We start from the raw sequence: 16365 nt of genomic DNA, 5'->3' as shown, positions 1-16365 counted from the left end.
TTGGCAGCGCCACCCTTTCGTTACATGAACGCTTTACACGTGAAAACGCTGCAAGTTTTTTAAGATCGCACACACTTCGAAATTCTATAATTAAATAAACCATTCGAATATTCGAAATTCGTGACTCATCCCTACTTTTGAGGGGCTGTTCAATGGTATTGCATTTTCACTAATGGGCTTCAACAAAGGCTCGTGGTGGTGGAGGTAGAAGAAGCCATCAGGGTTGTTAGCACTGGATGCTGTTCTGTGATAAATGTCTGAAGCGTTTCTTCTCCATTAGCTCCCAATAGTGCCTGTGGGAATCATGGTTATACACATACACACACACTCTCCACACTTACTGTTATTGCCCTGTTTTGTTTCTCTCTCAGTCACACCTTGCTGTGGTGTTTGGAGTGTTTTTGTTAGGAAAAGCCGAGTTAATTGATGGCGTTTGAGAGTGAATGAAGTAGTTGCTTACTTTTGATTTTGTGGATTCATTTTCTTTTATTTGGTAACAAAGTTCAAATTTACCCCACATTTGAATTACTCTAATATCAAGAGATATTAAAAAAATTAAATCTGTTCTATGCATAATATGCAGATATTTGTTTCTAATAGTCTTAAGTCTAATTTTATGTTAAAGGGTTTTAAGAGGCATGTTTGTATAAGGAGTGGTACTGTACAGTTAATGTGCATGTTTGATTTCCGGGAGGAGTGTGTGTTTTGTGAAGACCTTGGAGTGCCAGGTGACACCTGTTTTGTGACAGCTGACCTTGTTCATTAAAGGTCTTTAAGTATAGTTTCATTTGGAATGGCAAGCAGAAAAGGTCCCCATCACCTGACAAATTCCACTGAAATAGATTTTCTGAAATGTCACTCTCGTCTCTGTGAACACACAGGAGTCACGATTCTGTAAACTGCAGACAAAAGTGTGGCCACAGGCCATGGTGTTATTCTTTGTTTATCCAATCATAGCAATCTGAGAAATTCCTGCCTGTCAATCATTTTGCATGTTTACAAGGCAAGCCATCAAAGCTTAATTTTGTGCGCACATAACCGTTCTGATTGTTCCATCTGCTCTAATTTTATTGCAATATTAAGAATAAACTAATACTGAAGTATGCATTTCTAGTTTAATTAGCACATTATGCAAAAACTCTTGAAATACAGTGTTCTGGTTGAATGAACCTGTTTAGAGTATTTTTGTATTTAATAGAGACAGCTAGCATTTGTCAGTGTTTTAGCTTATTGCCACTAAGACTGTATTATAAAATATAGTTCAATACCTGCTGCAGCTGCAGCCCGGTTGGTCCTTGGAAGCTGATGTTGCCATGACGATCTGAAGGGGTTGTCATGCACAGGGAGTGGCAAACGCACCATTAAGGAAAAATGTTAGAAAGGAGAAACAAAGGGAAATACTTTTTTAAGAATGATACTAATAGCAAACTTGTTTAAACCACACAAGCAATTTCAAATCTGCAATAAGTGTGCAGTTGTATGTATAGAGATGTGGTTTGCCCCATCGTGCCTCCTTAGAAGCAAGGGGAGTTCCATTATAGTAAATATAAATTGTAAAGCTGATATGCCTTCTCACCACATAAACCCATTGAGTTGATTTTGTTCAATATTTATTTCTGGAATGTTTTTAGAGCCACTGGCCAAATAACTTTAAGATTTCCATCTTTCTCATTTGAATGACTCCTCCCACCATGCGAGATGTTCCAGGCTGTTTTGAAACTTTGCTTTGTCAGAACGTTATCTCCACTCCCCCTGCCCCTGAAGGCTTTTCCCCCATCTTGCATTATCTGGTGCTTATCCGTGGCACTGTGAGTGCAAAAAGCATCTGTTTACTAATGTAGTTAGTAAAGTGGAAATTAAAACTGGCACTTCATCCATGCATGTTTTAATCTCTCTGATTCTGCTAAATAAACTAAACACGTCCCGATCTGGTACTGTGAATGCATTTGCACAAGGCAATTTCCTGCATAGATGAACATAAGAAGTATAATTTTCCTGAAATTGTGGCGAACAATACCGGCGTCCAGATCATTTATAACATACCCACATCTCTGTTATTAGGTAGATCTGAATGCAGTTCGCTGGTGTGGACTTGAATTCTGAAAACTGCTTTCTCACCATTCAACAAACCAAAGTAAATCAGACTTAGGTTTTCTTCTAAACAGTGTTTTCTTGCCATCTCTCTTTATGCCGGTCTGAAGGGTGGCTCTGAAGATGGCTACATTCTTTCACAAACACTGCGGTTACTAAGAAAGACAGAGTTTCCAAGTCAGTAGGAAACTAAAGCAATCAGCAAAGTGAACTGAAGATGACAGATTCCTGCTGAATGCTCATGAAGTGACAAGGCCGAATTGATTGCAATAGTGAGTCACGAGAAAGTGAATAAGCGAGATGACGAGAGATGATGGCATGCTGTGGCAGAAACGAGTGCTCTGTTTCACCTATGACTGCCTTTGGATATAGCTCCAATATATCCCGAGCACGAGTCTCTAATCTGCACAGAATATGTTTTTATTTAGAATTTGATTTGTGGTTGGATATAAATTTAAGCCAAATTCTTTTGATATTGAGCAGATTCATGCCTCATTCTACGTTCCGGCTGCTACTTGTTACCTCCAGGCAACCAGCAGTCTGACACACTCAATGTATTACGTTTGCGTTCAGGCTCTCCTTGCATTTGTTGGATTTTGAAGAATGCAACAAAGGTTGCTAATGGCTTTACAACTTTCATACGTTGTAAAGCATGAAAGTTGTAAAGCATGCTCAACAGCATCTTTGCATTCCAATATATTGCATTTTCTACCAGGGGATCTTGAACTTTAATGTGTCTTTCATGCTTTGGGATTCACACACCTCGGGATTCACATGTGTCCTTCCAAGAATGAATGTATGGAGCTGTGCAACTTAACCTCATATTGCATATTGCATGGCTTTTTTCCAGACGAATCTTGAATTCATTATGCATTCATTCATTGGTCACACATCGTCCGCTACACCGTGCTCTATTCTTACGTTCATATGCAGGAGACACACATAGCCCACATAATGCCTGTGTGTTTGTGTTGATTGTTTATATGAGAGGAGGACGGCGTGAATGACGTTTTGATGTGTGACACGCTCCTGTGTTTCGCTGCCCGGCAGCTCCTTATGTTTTAGAATTCAAAGCTCAAAACAAGGTCTCCGCCGAAGCCTGTTTTTGTAATGGTTATTCTGGTTGTCAGTTTTTGATGAGTCACAAGTGTGAATATGAGAAAAGCAGGTAATAGCTGTGATTGCCAAAGCAGTTGAACCCCCCCCCACTTCCACCCCCTGTGGGTAAATTGATTGGAAATACACCAAACAGAAACACAACAAAGGGCAATACTAATGTTTTTTATGAGAAGAAAGCCATTTTTTAAATATCTTTTTTAAAAAGTTTTTTTCTTTTAAAATGAATTTAGGTAATTACGCAACAACCTTGGAACCACATTAAAGATCTTAAAAAAATATTTTTACAAAATAGCCATTTCATACGCATCAGTGTAAAAAACATGTACACAGTAATATAACTAGAAGGAAGCACAAGGTGGACAAGAGAGAAAATCATCAAGTGAGACTGGAATGATCTACAAGGCCGCAGCACTATAGACCGTTTCATTGGATGCACGCGCATTGCATGAAGTTAACTTCCAGTCTATGTTTGGTTATATTCAGGGTCTCCGTGGGGTCTTTATTCATTTTTAAATTTGATAAATCAATATCAATTTAATGAAAATTAAGGCCCTTAAAGAGGCACTACGCAGGATTGGCCTCTTTGTCGTGAACTCGGTTTGTAATTGCTACTGCAGGTGATGTGCAGAGGTAAATCTTTATGCGAGTTGTGATTCGGCACTGCTCAGCTGGACGGATGAGTCTGATATTTTGAATCGTGGCCTGCAACAGTGCACCGGTGACAATCTTCACTGTACATCAGTAGCGTAAAATAAACACAGATAAGAAGGCAGATGATATAACACGAAACAAATAAGAACATAAAAAGATCCAAATAGCGCTAATGGAGGATGTTTTGAAGTGTTTTGATATTATTTTGGGTACTGGGTCATTTCCAAACCTGCCATTTAGTCTCCAGTTTTGTTATCTCTCATGGAAACTCCCGTATTGCGAACCGGACAGAAGATTCACGAACACTGGTACGATCATAAATCATCATAAATCATCGTACATCATGCAACTTTATTTACTAAAGGCAACTTTAAAAAGTATTAAAAGTCTTAAATGCAATTTTCCTCTTAAATTGTGTATCATCTTGTCATATATGTCCAGAGAGGTCATATGCTAAAGTTTGCTTGAATTTATTAATTACGTAGGCGAATAGTGGGAGTCCATTTTACACCCAGCTGTTAAACAACATAGATGACTCATGGGGAAATGCACGTTTTCGTGCAAATGGTTGGAGGATAAGCAGTTGATACCATGGCTGAGGGCCGTCTCTGGGAATAACCGTGAGGCATACTGCTCTGTGTCTGTGATTAGCATTGCCTCGGGATCAACACTGTCCGGTCCCACAAGCTAAGTGCTACCCACAAAGCTAGTTTCTCTTTCGAATAAACCTTTCATTGGTTTAATCGCTCAATTAATTCTCTTGTGTTTCGTTCCCACCCTTCTGAATTAAGGAGTTATCACAAACAAAGTCTGTTTAGTTGTGCTATCTTACTATCAGTAATAGTAAATATAAGTTAAAGTGTCGCCAATGCAACCTGTTAAAACTTGAAGTGGCAACGAGGTCTTAAAATGTATGAAAAAGAGTCTTAAAAAAGGTCTTACTAAGTACTAAATTAAGCTCCATGATTCCAGTATATACCCTTATAATATCATAATTTATTTAATATTATATATATATTAATATTTTATTGTGTTTTAATTGCATTAAATCACATTAAAACTAATAAACAGTTATTGTTTCATTGCGGAAGTCTACTGGAAGGTAAATTTGAACTATGACGTTTGTTTATGTTGTTACAGCTGAAACCGTCTATAAAAACAAATTTTAAGATGTATTTGCATTACTGTGATCAGCCTTCTTCTACGGTCATTTCTAACCTCCAGTTAAACACAGTCAAGACCGAGCAGCAGTTTGAAGAGAACCCATTACCTTTTGAGCACAAAATCATTTCCTAGAGGACTGCCATAACTTCTGGAAAAACACCAAAAACCGGCCAATTAGAAGGAAACAGGCAGTTTTAGCCACCCCATTTTTGTTTGCAAAATGTGTCAGGCATTCGGTGAATCGAATGTAGACATGCCGTCTGAGAGTACCTGAATAAACTAACTAGTTCGCCACTTTAAGTGCTGAGAAAACACACTGAATAAACAGGACAGCACACCTAAATTAGCTGGCCAGACATTTGGGTTTGTTCAAATGATACCACTTATATACCGTCAGCGATTGATTCTACATCTTTTCTTCTTTTCCCAGCTGAACAAGCAGCAGTTGCAGGTGGTGAAAGAGCGTTTCCAGGCTTTCCTGAAGGGAGAGACTCAGATCGTGGCAGACGAGGCTTTCTGCAACGCTGTGCGCAGTTATTATGAGGTAAGACTCTCTGATCTCCACATCTTCAAATAGACTTTGTGCACCTACTACGATGTGGCTGAAATGTTAATGAAAGCAGAGGTCCATATCTGAACTGACCTTTTGCATTTCATCATTTAATTGAATTATTGTATTCATGTGATTTATAACATAGATCTGTAGCCAGGTCTCATGTTAATATGCACAGGCTTCAGGCCCAATCATTCATTCATTTACAGTTTTGAAGAGTAAGCAGAACCTTCTCATGTAAATAAACCCTTTAGCATGTTCACTTTTTGATCTTGTGACAACCTGTGAATAGTGTTTTCAGTTTAGAAAATAAAAAGCTGGAACCAACATCTGACGTTTTTGCATATAGCTGCTCGGCTTTTAACTATTCAGACACTTGAATTCTCAAACCAACTCAGGAATACATTTTTATAATAAACGAGGCAAAAGAAAGACACATATCAAGGGCATTTTGCCACCGTTTAGCATATTGAATTATGTCACAAATGCCTCTGATCTGTGTGGGCTCTTCTGGCCCGTGCTGTAGGTTTTTCTTCCACACACCCACTTTTATCAAATCTTTGGTCATGTCTTTCATGTTTTTATAACGGTACGATAAGACATGCAGAATTACCAATGAAGAGGAAAAACAGATGTTCCAATGGTTTAGACTACATTAATGTGACATCAAAAACTCTTTCAAATCAGTATGGCACCTGTTTTCCTTTTATTGATCACAACTTTCTTTTTAGTGTTTGTGTCTGTCTGTCTGGCATCACTTTCTCTCTCTCTGTCTGGTAAATTATTTTCTTTTTTATTCTGGATATGCCTATCATATTCTAATAGGATCATCATATCACATCAGTTGACTCTTGGGTCTTTTAATTAGACTGGATGGAACGCAACTCTTTGAAGTGACTTCTGATCAAAGTTCCAAATTGTCATTCACTGGCTAACTTGCTTGCACATATCAAAGCAACGTTTCAGATTTTTTTTTACATTTTTTTAGCATGCGTTACGCCACTAGTGACATGCGTCCAGCTGCAGGGGTTTCGATTATCATTCTAAAACATTCGGGTAAGTCATCATCAAAGCTTTTGTTTTGGGTTTGTGAACAGACTGTAGCATATAAGCCTTGGGTTTGTGCAGTGAGAAATTGTTGAAAGAATAATGTATTAAAAAAAATATTCTTTGGTTTTTTGCAAAATTTCAATTTGTTCCATATGCTGTTGATTTTTTTCCTTGGAAGACAAAAGTACAATTATATGGCAAAATCTGCTTAAAAGGACAGTTTTATAGTGACCAATTAATTTTCTGGCTAGTCGATTACTTAATGTATCTTCATAAACTGTTTGTCTCTTGTGCTGCTTCTCGTGTCCAAAGCAACCGTCTGCACTGCTTGCTTATTGATAAATTTTCTTCCTCCTTATTTGGACATCCAGTATGTATGCGGTTTAATAAATTATAGACTTATTTAAAATGAATTAACAATGGTTTGCCAATGGTGGTCACTTAAATTTCACACAGCGAGAAACGTATTTTTTCTGCTTATGAAACGTAGTTATGCAAACTGATTACAATAGTGCTTTGTCAACTGCAGTTCTGCCATATAAAATCAATACTTTTATGTGTGTGTGTGTGTGTGTGTGTGTGTATGCATATCTTTTTTCAAAGAGCTTACACAAGAGATGCTTTATGGTACGAGACTATAGGAGCAGGCTTACTCAAGGGATTGTCGAATTTTAAATGGTTGTAGTCACAACATAAAAACCACAGATACAGTTGTCCTTCATATTTTTGGCGAGTTTACTTTTTTAATGTAGATAAAATCGAAATAAAGAATGAGTAAATTGTTCCAATTTTTTTACCTGTACTATACGTCATCTATGCTTTAAAATGTGCCAATAGTTGCTTATAGGTGGATTCGGTGGTTAAATCATATTGTTAAATATAATTTTAATCTAATTAAATATTGTTAATTTAGTTCTTAATGCTGTTTGCACTAGGGTTGGGCCAATAAAGGACGACATCGTCCATCGCCGATGGCTTTCAGCTACGAGCTCACCCGTTCGCGCTTATCTGCGGTTAAGTATGATTTGGAAGCTGCGCAATGCTTGTGCGCGGGAGAAGGAGACGTACGTAGAAAATGTAAGGAAACAGTGTATCCTAGTAATGTGCTGACGTTTTGTGTGTGTTTAAACTTGTCAATGACGATCTGAACTGTGCGCAATGGCATCGGGGAAACATCAGTGCCGCAGTTGACTAATCACACAAACAGCCCACACTTGGTGGGCTCACGATCTACTCGTCTTTCCACATGAAACAACAACTGGAATTTGCAGGTTGCACATGTGCGAGTACTTGTAAAAATGCTTACGCTGTCTTGAAAACTGGTCGTGAAATGTGATTTGGTTGCAGTCTGGAGCCCTGATATAATTGTTTAAACGCAATGTTTCACTGTAGGCATCGTCCGATTCAAATTTGGTAGCGAAACATCGCCCAACCTTAGTTTGCTCGCTTATGGTGGCTTGCCTGTGTCTAGTTGTTAAAGTCTATTCGTTAACACCATACCATATATATCACCGTTTCTGTGCTTGAACTTTTATTTCATGCTTTCAACAGTGATCAAGAGTTTATTATGTGCAAAGACTTTATTGACTGTTTTGAAAGTAATCAAAGAACTCATTGAAAAATACCAACCTTTTTATGTTGTACAGATACACTTCCTAACAGCTGACCTTTATCATTTTAAACCGTATTGAGCAGAGTTCATATGCATTATAACATGAACAGGATGGGTTAGAGTTACGACACAGGTGAGCCTCCAGAAGCCTTCCTTACAGCTGTGATATCTTAACATTTCACATCATTTAAGCGCCACTCTCACTCAGAATATCCAGTTTTAGCAGTATTAAAACTTATTAAAGGTGTTCTTAAGGGAAAGGGTTTAATATACTTGGCCAATCTTCCATTGTGATCTCATGAAAAATCCCTCACCTGAACTTTAATTCACCCATGCAGTCTTGCTTATTGGTTTGTGTGGAATATTTTCCACATATGCGAGTTTAACTTAGATTTATTTTTTATTGTTCAGTGTGTTTATAGTTATTATAGGTGCTCGGAAGTGAAATTTAGCTATTTCGTTTTTCTTTAACTCAGATCTCCAGAGGCCTTTGTGAACTTTACTGAGGCAACAGAATGCTGCACTGGTTCTGACAATTAGCTTAACCTCTGCCTATTGCCGAGTCGGACCGCGGGTCATCTCAAAACGTCTAATACATCCACAGAGAGATTACAGCACATTTTTATGAGGACAGACCAGGTTACTAAGCAACCTGTTGCATCTGAGAGTTTAGGGACAGAGAGATTAGCTACACCAGCTACATTTTTATACTCATTCCGACTGGTGGCTCAGAAGATACAGAATGTATACTGAACACCAACATTTTCACACGGACAGCATTTTCAAACAGATGTGTCTGTGCCTCTTTTACAGAGAATTTAGTGTAATTGTTTTATTGTAATTCAGATGATGGGAAGTAAATACGTGAGCAAAGAGGTTGCACCAAATTATCATCATCCGACAGTTTAATTTGAAAACATTGGTGTTCTTATGCTTTGAGCTGTTTTTCAAAACGATGTACTTCATAACGGTATTTAAAATGAGACTTGCTTAGGTCTGAATGTTGCATTTGGGATTACTAAACTTTGTTCATTTGGTTAATGATATGCATTTTCAGTTAACACAGCCTCTGTTCTCAGATGCAATATAAGACAATTTGTTTGCCCTGTAGCAAATCAGATATGCAGTGATGATGTCATTCCTGCCACCCAGTGAACAAAAGCACAGTAAGTCCCAACTGCATTAAGCAATCACATCTAGTGTTTACTTCAATATTGACTAAAATTTCAGTCAGATTTGCCATGTTCAGTGTGATTGACATGGTTACATGAGACCTTTTGTTTGAACTGGGATTTTAAACTGGGAGAGTCTGTGCATTATTTTCTCAAAAGCACAAAGTTTCTGATTATATTATTGAGAGTTGCACAAGTCACAGTGATACGGGGGTCACGTTTTGTGATCTCTAAACTGTTTATGAGAAATTCAAGTAAACACTTAAGGCATGCCATTGTCTCCACCCGCCAAATATGATGAAAGGACGCTCGTGATTTAAAAAAAGTAGCTGTCATCTACACAGTGAAGTCATAACTCTCATTAATGTGTCAGTCAAACAAGAGCTGCCTGCCACCACAGCTCTCATTGATTATGACAGAATGTGCTTTGAATTAAAGATGGAGGATTAGTCCCTGCAGATGTCCTCTCCTCCACAGAGATATTTTTAGTGGATCCGCTGGACGTGGGAGAGACTGTGGAGCTCTTGCATAGATAAAACCAGGGGAACTAGAGGCCAGAGAGGTCAGCATCTTTGACGGCGATGTAAAATCAAATTTATTTGCTTTTGCTTTGACAAAGTAAAAGTAAAGTTGGAATATTGCAGATGTTATACTTTTGTGATTATTTGGCAATTGTGCTTTTATTAAGGTATGTAAGTAGTAGGGAACCTTATAGGGAGAGTCCCTCTTTTATCTAAATATATTTGATCACATTTAACGACTTTCCACTGATGTAAACATTATGTTTTGTCTACGTTGCTATAACGTTGATTAGTTTTGATCCACTTGCTGTTTTATTTACAGTAAAATATGGATTCAACATTAACATTAAAGGGATAGTTCACCCAACAATAAAAATTCTGTCACCATTAACTTACCTTCGGTTTGTTCCAAATCTGTATAAAATTCTTTGTTCTGATGAACACAGAGAAAGATATTTGGAAGAATGCTTATAACCAAACAGATCTTGACCCCCATTGACTCCCATAGTAGGAAAAATTACTTGTCGAACACAAAAGAAGACACTGTGAAGAATGTAAGACAGCAAACAGTTCTGGGGCACTTTTGACTACCATTGTAATTTTCCGACTATGGCAGTCAATAGGGGTCAAGATCTGTTTGGTTATAAGCATTCTTCCAAATATCTTTCTCTGCGTTCATCAATACAAAGAAATGTATACACATTTGGAACAACTCGAAGGTGAGTTAATGATGACAGAATTTACATATTTGGGTGAACTATCCCTTTAAGAATCATTTTCAAGTTTTCAACTTTTTGGAATTCGTGAAAATCTTATTTGCAATATTTGTAATTCAATTAAACTTCTTCAGTTATAAAATGTAGGCCCAAGGCTTGAATTTATGGAAAATTATGCTTCTTTCTTATTTATTTATTATTATATATAAGCTGCCACCACATTTCTTGTAGCCTGTTTATTATTTCCCAGTAGCCTGTCTCCCTAAAAACAGCCCGAATGCCTGAATTTGCAGATGTTGCTTATTGTTGGTGCCAGATAAGGCCAGATAAAAAGCTGTTCGGCACTCGCTATTTGCAAGATAAGCTTTTCTGTACAGACACTAAGATCTTCAAGGCAGCGATTCAAAACACTCTTCCTATTATTGCTCTCTGAGGACCTGTCAAATCATCGTCAGTTATAATAATAGAGCTATTGTGTGCGAAAAGAAGAGCTGCCATGTTTTTCCCTTTCATCGCCATTTACATTTATTGACTACATCGGCTTTTCATCCTGTGTATCGTCAATATGTTGCCATGGAGGTGTTTTGATAAGTTACGACATCAGCCTTCCCTGATCAAATATAAGAACCATGATTGAGGTTGGAGTGATGTTGGGCTACTGGACAAAGATCATGGTTACTGAAACAAAGTGGAAGGCGAGATATTAGGTAGAGGATTGAAATGGTAATGAGATTTTGCCTTTGCCCTTTCAAAAAGTCAAAATATCATACACTTGTATTGAAATTCTATTGAAGCATCTCATAGATTCCAATAGAAAAAAGTCCCGGCCTGGAAGGAACACAACATCACAGACACTTCGTGGTGGGGTCTTGGGGTGGTAGGTATCTGTGCCTTAAAACTTGATAAAAAAACACTGAATTCTTGCAATTACTTGTAAATGTTGCATTCTGGCATAGGAAGGGTGTTTTACATTTTAAGTTTATTTTCCTCCCAATAGCTTACATGGTTGACAGCTATATATCTTTTTAAAGGTGCGTTCAGACCGCCAGTGGCGTTCCTAGCTTTGTTTGCTCTAGTAACATTTATAAACAAAGTCTGCAGTAACTGGCGAGAGACGGATGACGTGAGCTCCACTGCATTACTCCTATTGGTTGTCATGGCACGACGCGACATGACAACCTGCTCGTTCTTAATGGATTTGTCGCGATGGACAATTTTTTTAATTATAATGGGTTCTAATGCGTTTCTAATGTCTTTTGTCGTGTCGCGCCGCGCCTGTTCGCATGGTGTAAGTCTGGAGAATACACACTTGAAAAGCATTTAAGGGAAAAAGCCACAGTCAGGGTCATAAGAGGGAGAATGAACTCTATCTTGGGGTCTGTAACTCAATATTTGACCTTTAACTTTCAGTTCAATCGGTTGTAAGGTTTTGTTTAAGTTAAGACGACTGTATTATTTGGGCTATTGCTTAATTCACTCATTTCAGTCCTGAAGCAGTTATATAAATTTAAATTAGATGTGGAATTTACATTCATTTAAAACTTGAAATCGCTGTGGTCTTGAAAAAGATTTGGTTGAAACTAATTTAAACCTTTTCATTTCACCTGTAAATCTCTTTTTTAAGAAGAACAGTCCCTGCCGTTTACCCTGCCTGTATTTATCTGAGGCTTTAATGCCTTCCAGGTCTTTCATCGCTGGATTTCGACTCAGCCAGCCTAACCTGTCCAATTTCAAACCCACTGCCACTAACCGTAATAAAATGTTCTGACCTCCATTCTTTTGTTGCAGGAAAAATAGCCAATCATACCCGGTGAGAACTGTATTAGGCTTCCCTGCAGGTCACATCGCTTATATTCTCAGCCTGTTTAGGAAAATGATTTCACACGTGCTCGACAAGGGCAGACGGGCTGGGAAATTAGCGTTGAGAGGCTGAGAGCTTTACAGTGTCTTGATTAGGTAATGAAGTCAGGCTTTTGGCTGTAATGACGGCTGCAGTGTCGTCTAGCTGTAAGTTATGAAGAAATAAACTCCACTTTATAGATGGTCGATCGTGTGATGTGGCAGAGCTTTTTTATTGTTATCAAAGGGAAACTTCAATTAAAAAAGAAAAATTCTGTCATCAGTTACTCACCTAGAGTTGTTCCAAATTTGTATACATTTGTTTGTTCTGATGAACACAGAGAAAGATATTTGAAAGAATGCTTATCACCACCCTATTGGTTCCCATAGTAGGAAAAGTCCTTTATAATTTTTTTGTTCTGTTGAACATAAGAATTTAGAACAGCAAACAGTTCTGGGTCACTCTTGACTAACATTGTATTCTTTACTACTTTTGTAGTCAGTGGGGGGCAAAATCTGTCTGGTTACAAGCATTCTTCCAAATATCTTTCTCTGTGTTCATCAGAACAAATAAAGTTATACAGATTTGGAACAACTCTAGGTGAGTAATGACAGAATTCTTTTACGGGTGATGTATCCCTTTAAAACACTGCCCACCAACCTATAGACCACACCACAAGGGGTAAAGAGATTTGTCTCTGTCTGGTCAAAAATATGTTGTGTCATAAAATGATTGTAATCGTAGTTATACAGTACTTTTAATACGGATATTATATAAGTGATGAGCAGTGTAGTGCGATGGTCATTATTGCAAAGTAAACCAGACGGGGTAATTGTGATCCTGATGTATTGCAATAATGACTGTCTGACTGTACATAATTTAATCGACCAGATCGGTAAATAATCGACATCGATCTCGATCAATCTTTAACACTATCGGCTATAGGGTGATAGTTTACAAACTGCCGATTATCATGGCAGATATGTCCTGTCAATTAAAATGCAGTAAATTTGTGCTCTGTATATAGAAATTGTATAGTTGTTATATGAATTAAGAACATTACAAAATTAAGAAATTTTATTTTTAATCTTCAAAATTGGTATCGGCTAAAATTGGTTATCATATCGGTGGAGCAATTTAGTATCAGTGCCTCTCTAGTATTAACCAAACAAATAAATGCATACATTGACATATAGGTAGATCTGAGTTTTTTGTTTTTGGGAGAAAACATAAGAAACTATAAACACAGACACATAAAAGCAGAACTTTACAAACAGTGACGCGTCCCAGTGCTGTGACAGTATTCCAAATATCAGCACTTTCACAACGGGATTGATGTAATGATTTGGTTCTGTAGTCGTGTTTAAGTCTCAGATTGTTTGAAGTAGCCCCTCAGCGTCTGACTTTTAAATCTGAGTGTCTAGGGAAATGGAGGCATTCTTAAACAAGCAGAATAAACCCAAACACAATAGTTCAGGTCCTGACGTGTTTGGTTTTGTTGTAAGCTTATTGCCCTTTAGCCAGACCAGAATAATTTTAAACACGGTCAGCCTGAGGTTGTCATGATCTGATATATTTTGGTTCCCTTGTCCCCATTGCTTTACCACTTTCTCTCAAACACTGATTTTAACTCTGGTGTTTACCACCCAGAGGTTCTCAATCGGATTATTGTTTGACAGCATTGCAAACAGAGCAGCTGCAGGCGACGACTTTGAAGGGTGTCAGAGCTGTAAGTAAAGTTTGTTTCCAGTTATTTCCCCTCCTTCTCCTGGTCTGCTTTCCTTCAAAAACTCTCTTTGTGAATGGCTAATACAACTTTACAGAGTTTCTCTGACTTGTGCCACATACAGTTTCCTTGTTCCTTGTTCAGCTTCTTTTCATTCAGTGTCACAAAGTTCACTGTATTTTAAATGGAGGTCCATTTATATACTAAAAGTAAACCTATACCTGAGTTCCTCCCATCATGCATTCCAACTCACTGGGTTGCACTGTGTCATGATCCTCTATGGATTATTATTACTGCTCAGTCGTTCACATTTGGTCCTTTTGTTTTTCTTTTTCCATTCTCGAAACTATCTGCATTGGTTCTGTGTTTGGCACACTGGTCGCCTAACAGTTTGTCATTAGGTCCCTTTCCATTGCCATGGCTGAGTTTTAAAGGATACTTGCACTGGATGTTTAGACTTTGTTCAAACTGACATACAGCTGTGGAACAAATCAAGAGACCTTTCTAAATTTTAATTTAACCAGCATTTCTAGATGCATCGTGTCCATTCCAGTCCAGTGTCTGTTGAATTTCAACAAAATCAAACCTCAGGAGTGACATAAAGTCAACCAACAGCAATGTGAAAGACTGACAGCATGACAAGACACACTAAAATTGTGATAAAATTTAAGTTTATCACAAAAATATTTGTGAAATTTTTAATAAATACTTGAACAATATTACTGTTGTATTGCTTACAAGTGAAAATAAAAGCAAAATTAACTTTTTTATTTGAACTTTGGAAGATATATTGTTAGTAGTTCACAGAATGGAACGAAATGATCACTTTACCTAAACGCATAGTTTTGAATTTTAAAATGGTCTCTTAATTTTTTCTGCATCTGTATGTGTAATAAACAGACACTTTCCTCAACAAAGTCACCCAAGAAAAATCATAACAGCGAAATGTGGTACAATCACGAAAGTCTTGAAAATGAAAGGTTTGTATTCATTGTTTGGCGGCCTTCAGAACTGAAAAAATCTGTCAACGCTTTGTTTTCTTTGGCTGTTATTTGTGATTGATTGTGTCGATTGCTCCAGTCTCAATTTTATGTTCAACATGTACCTACACATTTCTAGTCGCTTGTTAGGATTCAGTCCTAAGTGTTTCCCCTATCAGAGTTCAAGGAAAGCATAGGAACCGGTTGTCGTTGGAGCTGGATAAGCAGCACAGATTTCCATTCAGATGTGAGGTAAGGGCTGCTGGGAGGAAGACTGAGTGCAGAACTGCTGTTCACAGGAAACCTGATAAGAAAAAGGCTCAAGTCAATTTGTGAAAAGGAACATTCACGTTAGAGACATGAATGGAGTTGCGGGTGAAACTACTCCATATTCATATTCAAGTAAAATTGTTTCAGGGAAATGCGTATGGATAGAAATCAAACAAAAGGTCATCAATTTGTGCACTGAAAGCAGGATGAGGAAAGTATTTTTCTCCTCTCTACCCCGATCCTACAGATACGACTCGAGTAATGCTGTTTAGATTCTAGTGAACAGATTAGTGAGGAAAGAGAGAGAGAGAGAGAGAGAGAGAGAGGAGTTTTTAATGTTTCACTCAGCCCCATGAAAAACAAGGTATGTTTTATTCATGAGGAAGTGAATGGTACGGTCTGTCGCACTGACATTTTTTAACCAGAGATTGTGAGTCAGCTTTTATACTATAAACAATCTTTAACTTTACTGGCCGTTGACGGCTCAGGTATATCAGTGAATGCAATTTTTCTTCACAAACCTATTTGGTGAAACTTTAATGTCGGTGAGAGGGGTTAGTTTCTTATTCATAGTTTCTGTTAGAGAGATATACTTGTTGAAACTAGTACTGGTGGAGTGTGGAGTGTGGAGTGCAGTGGTTCTCACACTTTTTAGTTGTAAGACCCCTTTGTGTAGAGTCCACCCCCCTACATAAAATCGTTTACTCTTAAACTTGGAATTGTAATTAAAGCAAAAACATTCACCTATTCAATGCAGGAACATACATTTTTTTCGGTTGGTCTTCTTACTTTCTGTTTGATTGCATAAAATTGATGATAAATGTTTATATATCATTAAAGACCACAAAATCTGTGGCCCCATGATTCCATCTTGGAGCCCCAAGTTTGAGAACCACTTGT

General features: G+C 37.8%; 1 protein-coding gene across 10 annotated transcripts in view; it reads left to right on the top strand.

Moving 5' to 3' along the window:
• Window positions 1-16365, top strand: part of cadps2 (Ca++-dependent secretion activator 2) — a 101522-nt gene that overhangs the window by 13690 nt on the left and 71467 nt on the right. For all 10 annotated transcript variants that reach the window (XM_056740335.1, XM_056740342.1, XM_056740336.1 and 7 more), the window contains exon 2: window positions 5456-5569. In XM_056740335.1, coding sequence (XP_056596313.1) covers window positions 5456-5569 — 114 coding nt within the window. The remainder of the gene's footprint in view (window positions 1-5455; window positions 5570-16365) is intronic.

Source organism: Triplophysa dalaica, chromosome 24 (genome assembly GCF_015846415.1).
Source record: "Triplophysa dalaica isolate WHDGS20190420 chromosome 24, ASM1584641v1, whole genome shotgun sequence".
In the NCBI taxonomy this organism is placed as follows: Eukaryota; Metazoa; Chordata; class Actinopteri; order Cypriniformes; family Nemacheilidae; genus Triplophysa; species Triplophysa dalaica.
The sequence above is the reverse complement of the archived record's forward strand: the minus strand, read 5'-3'. Positions and strand labels throughout refer to the sequence as shown.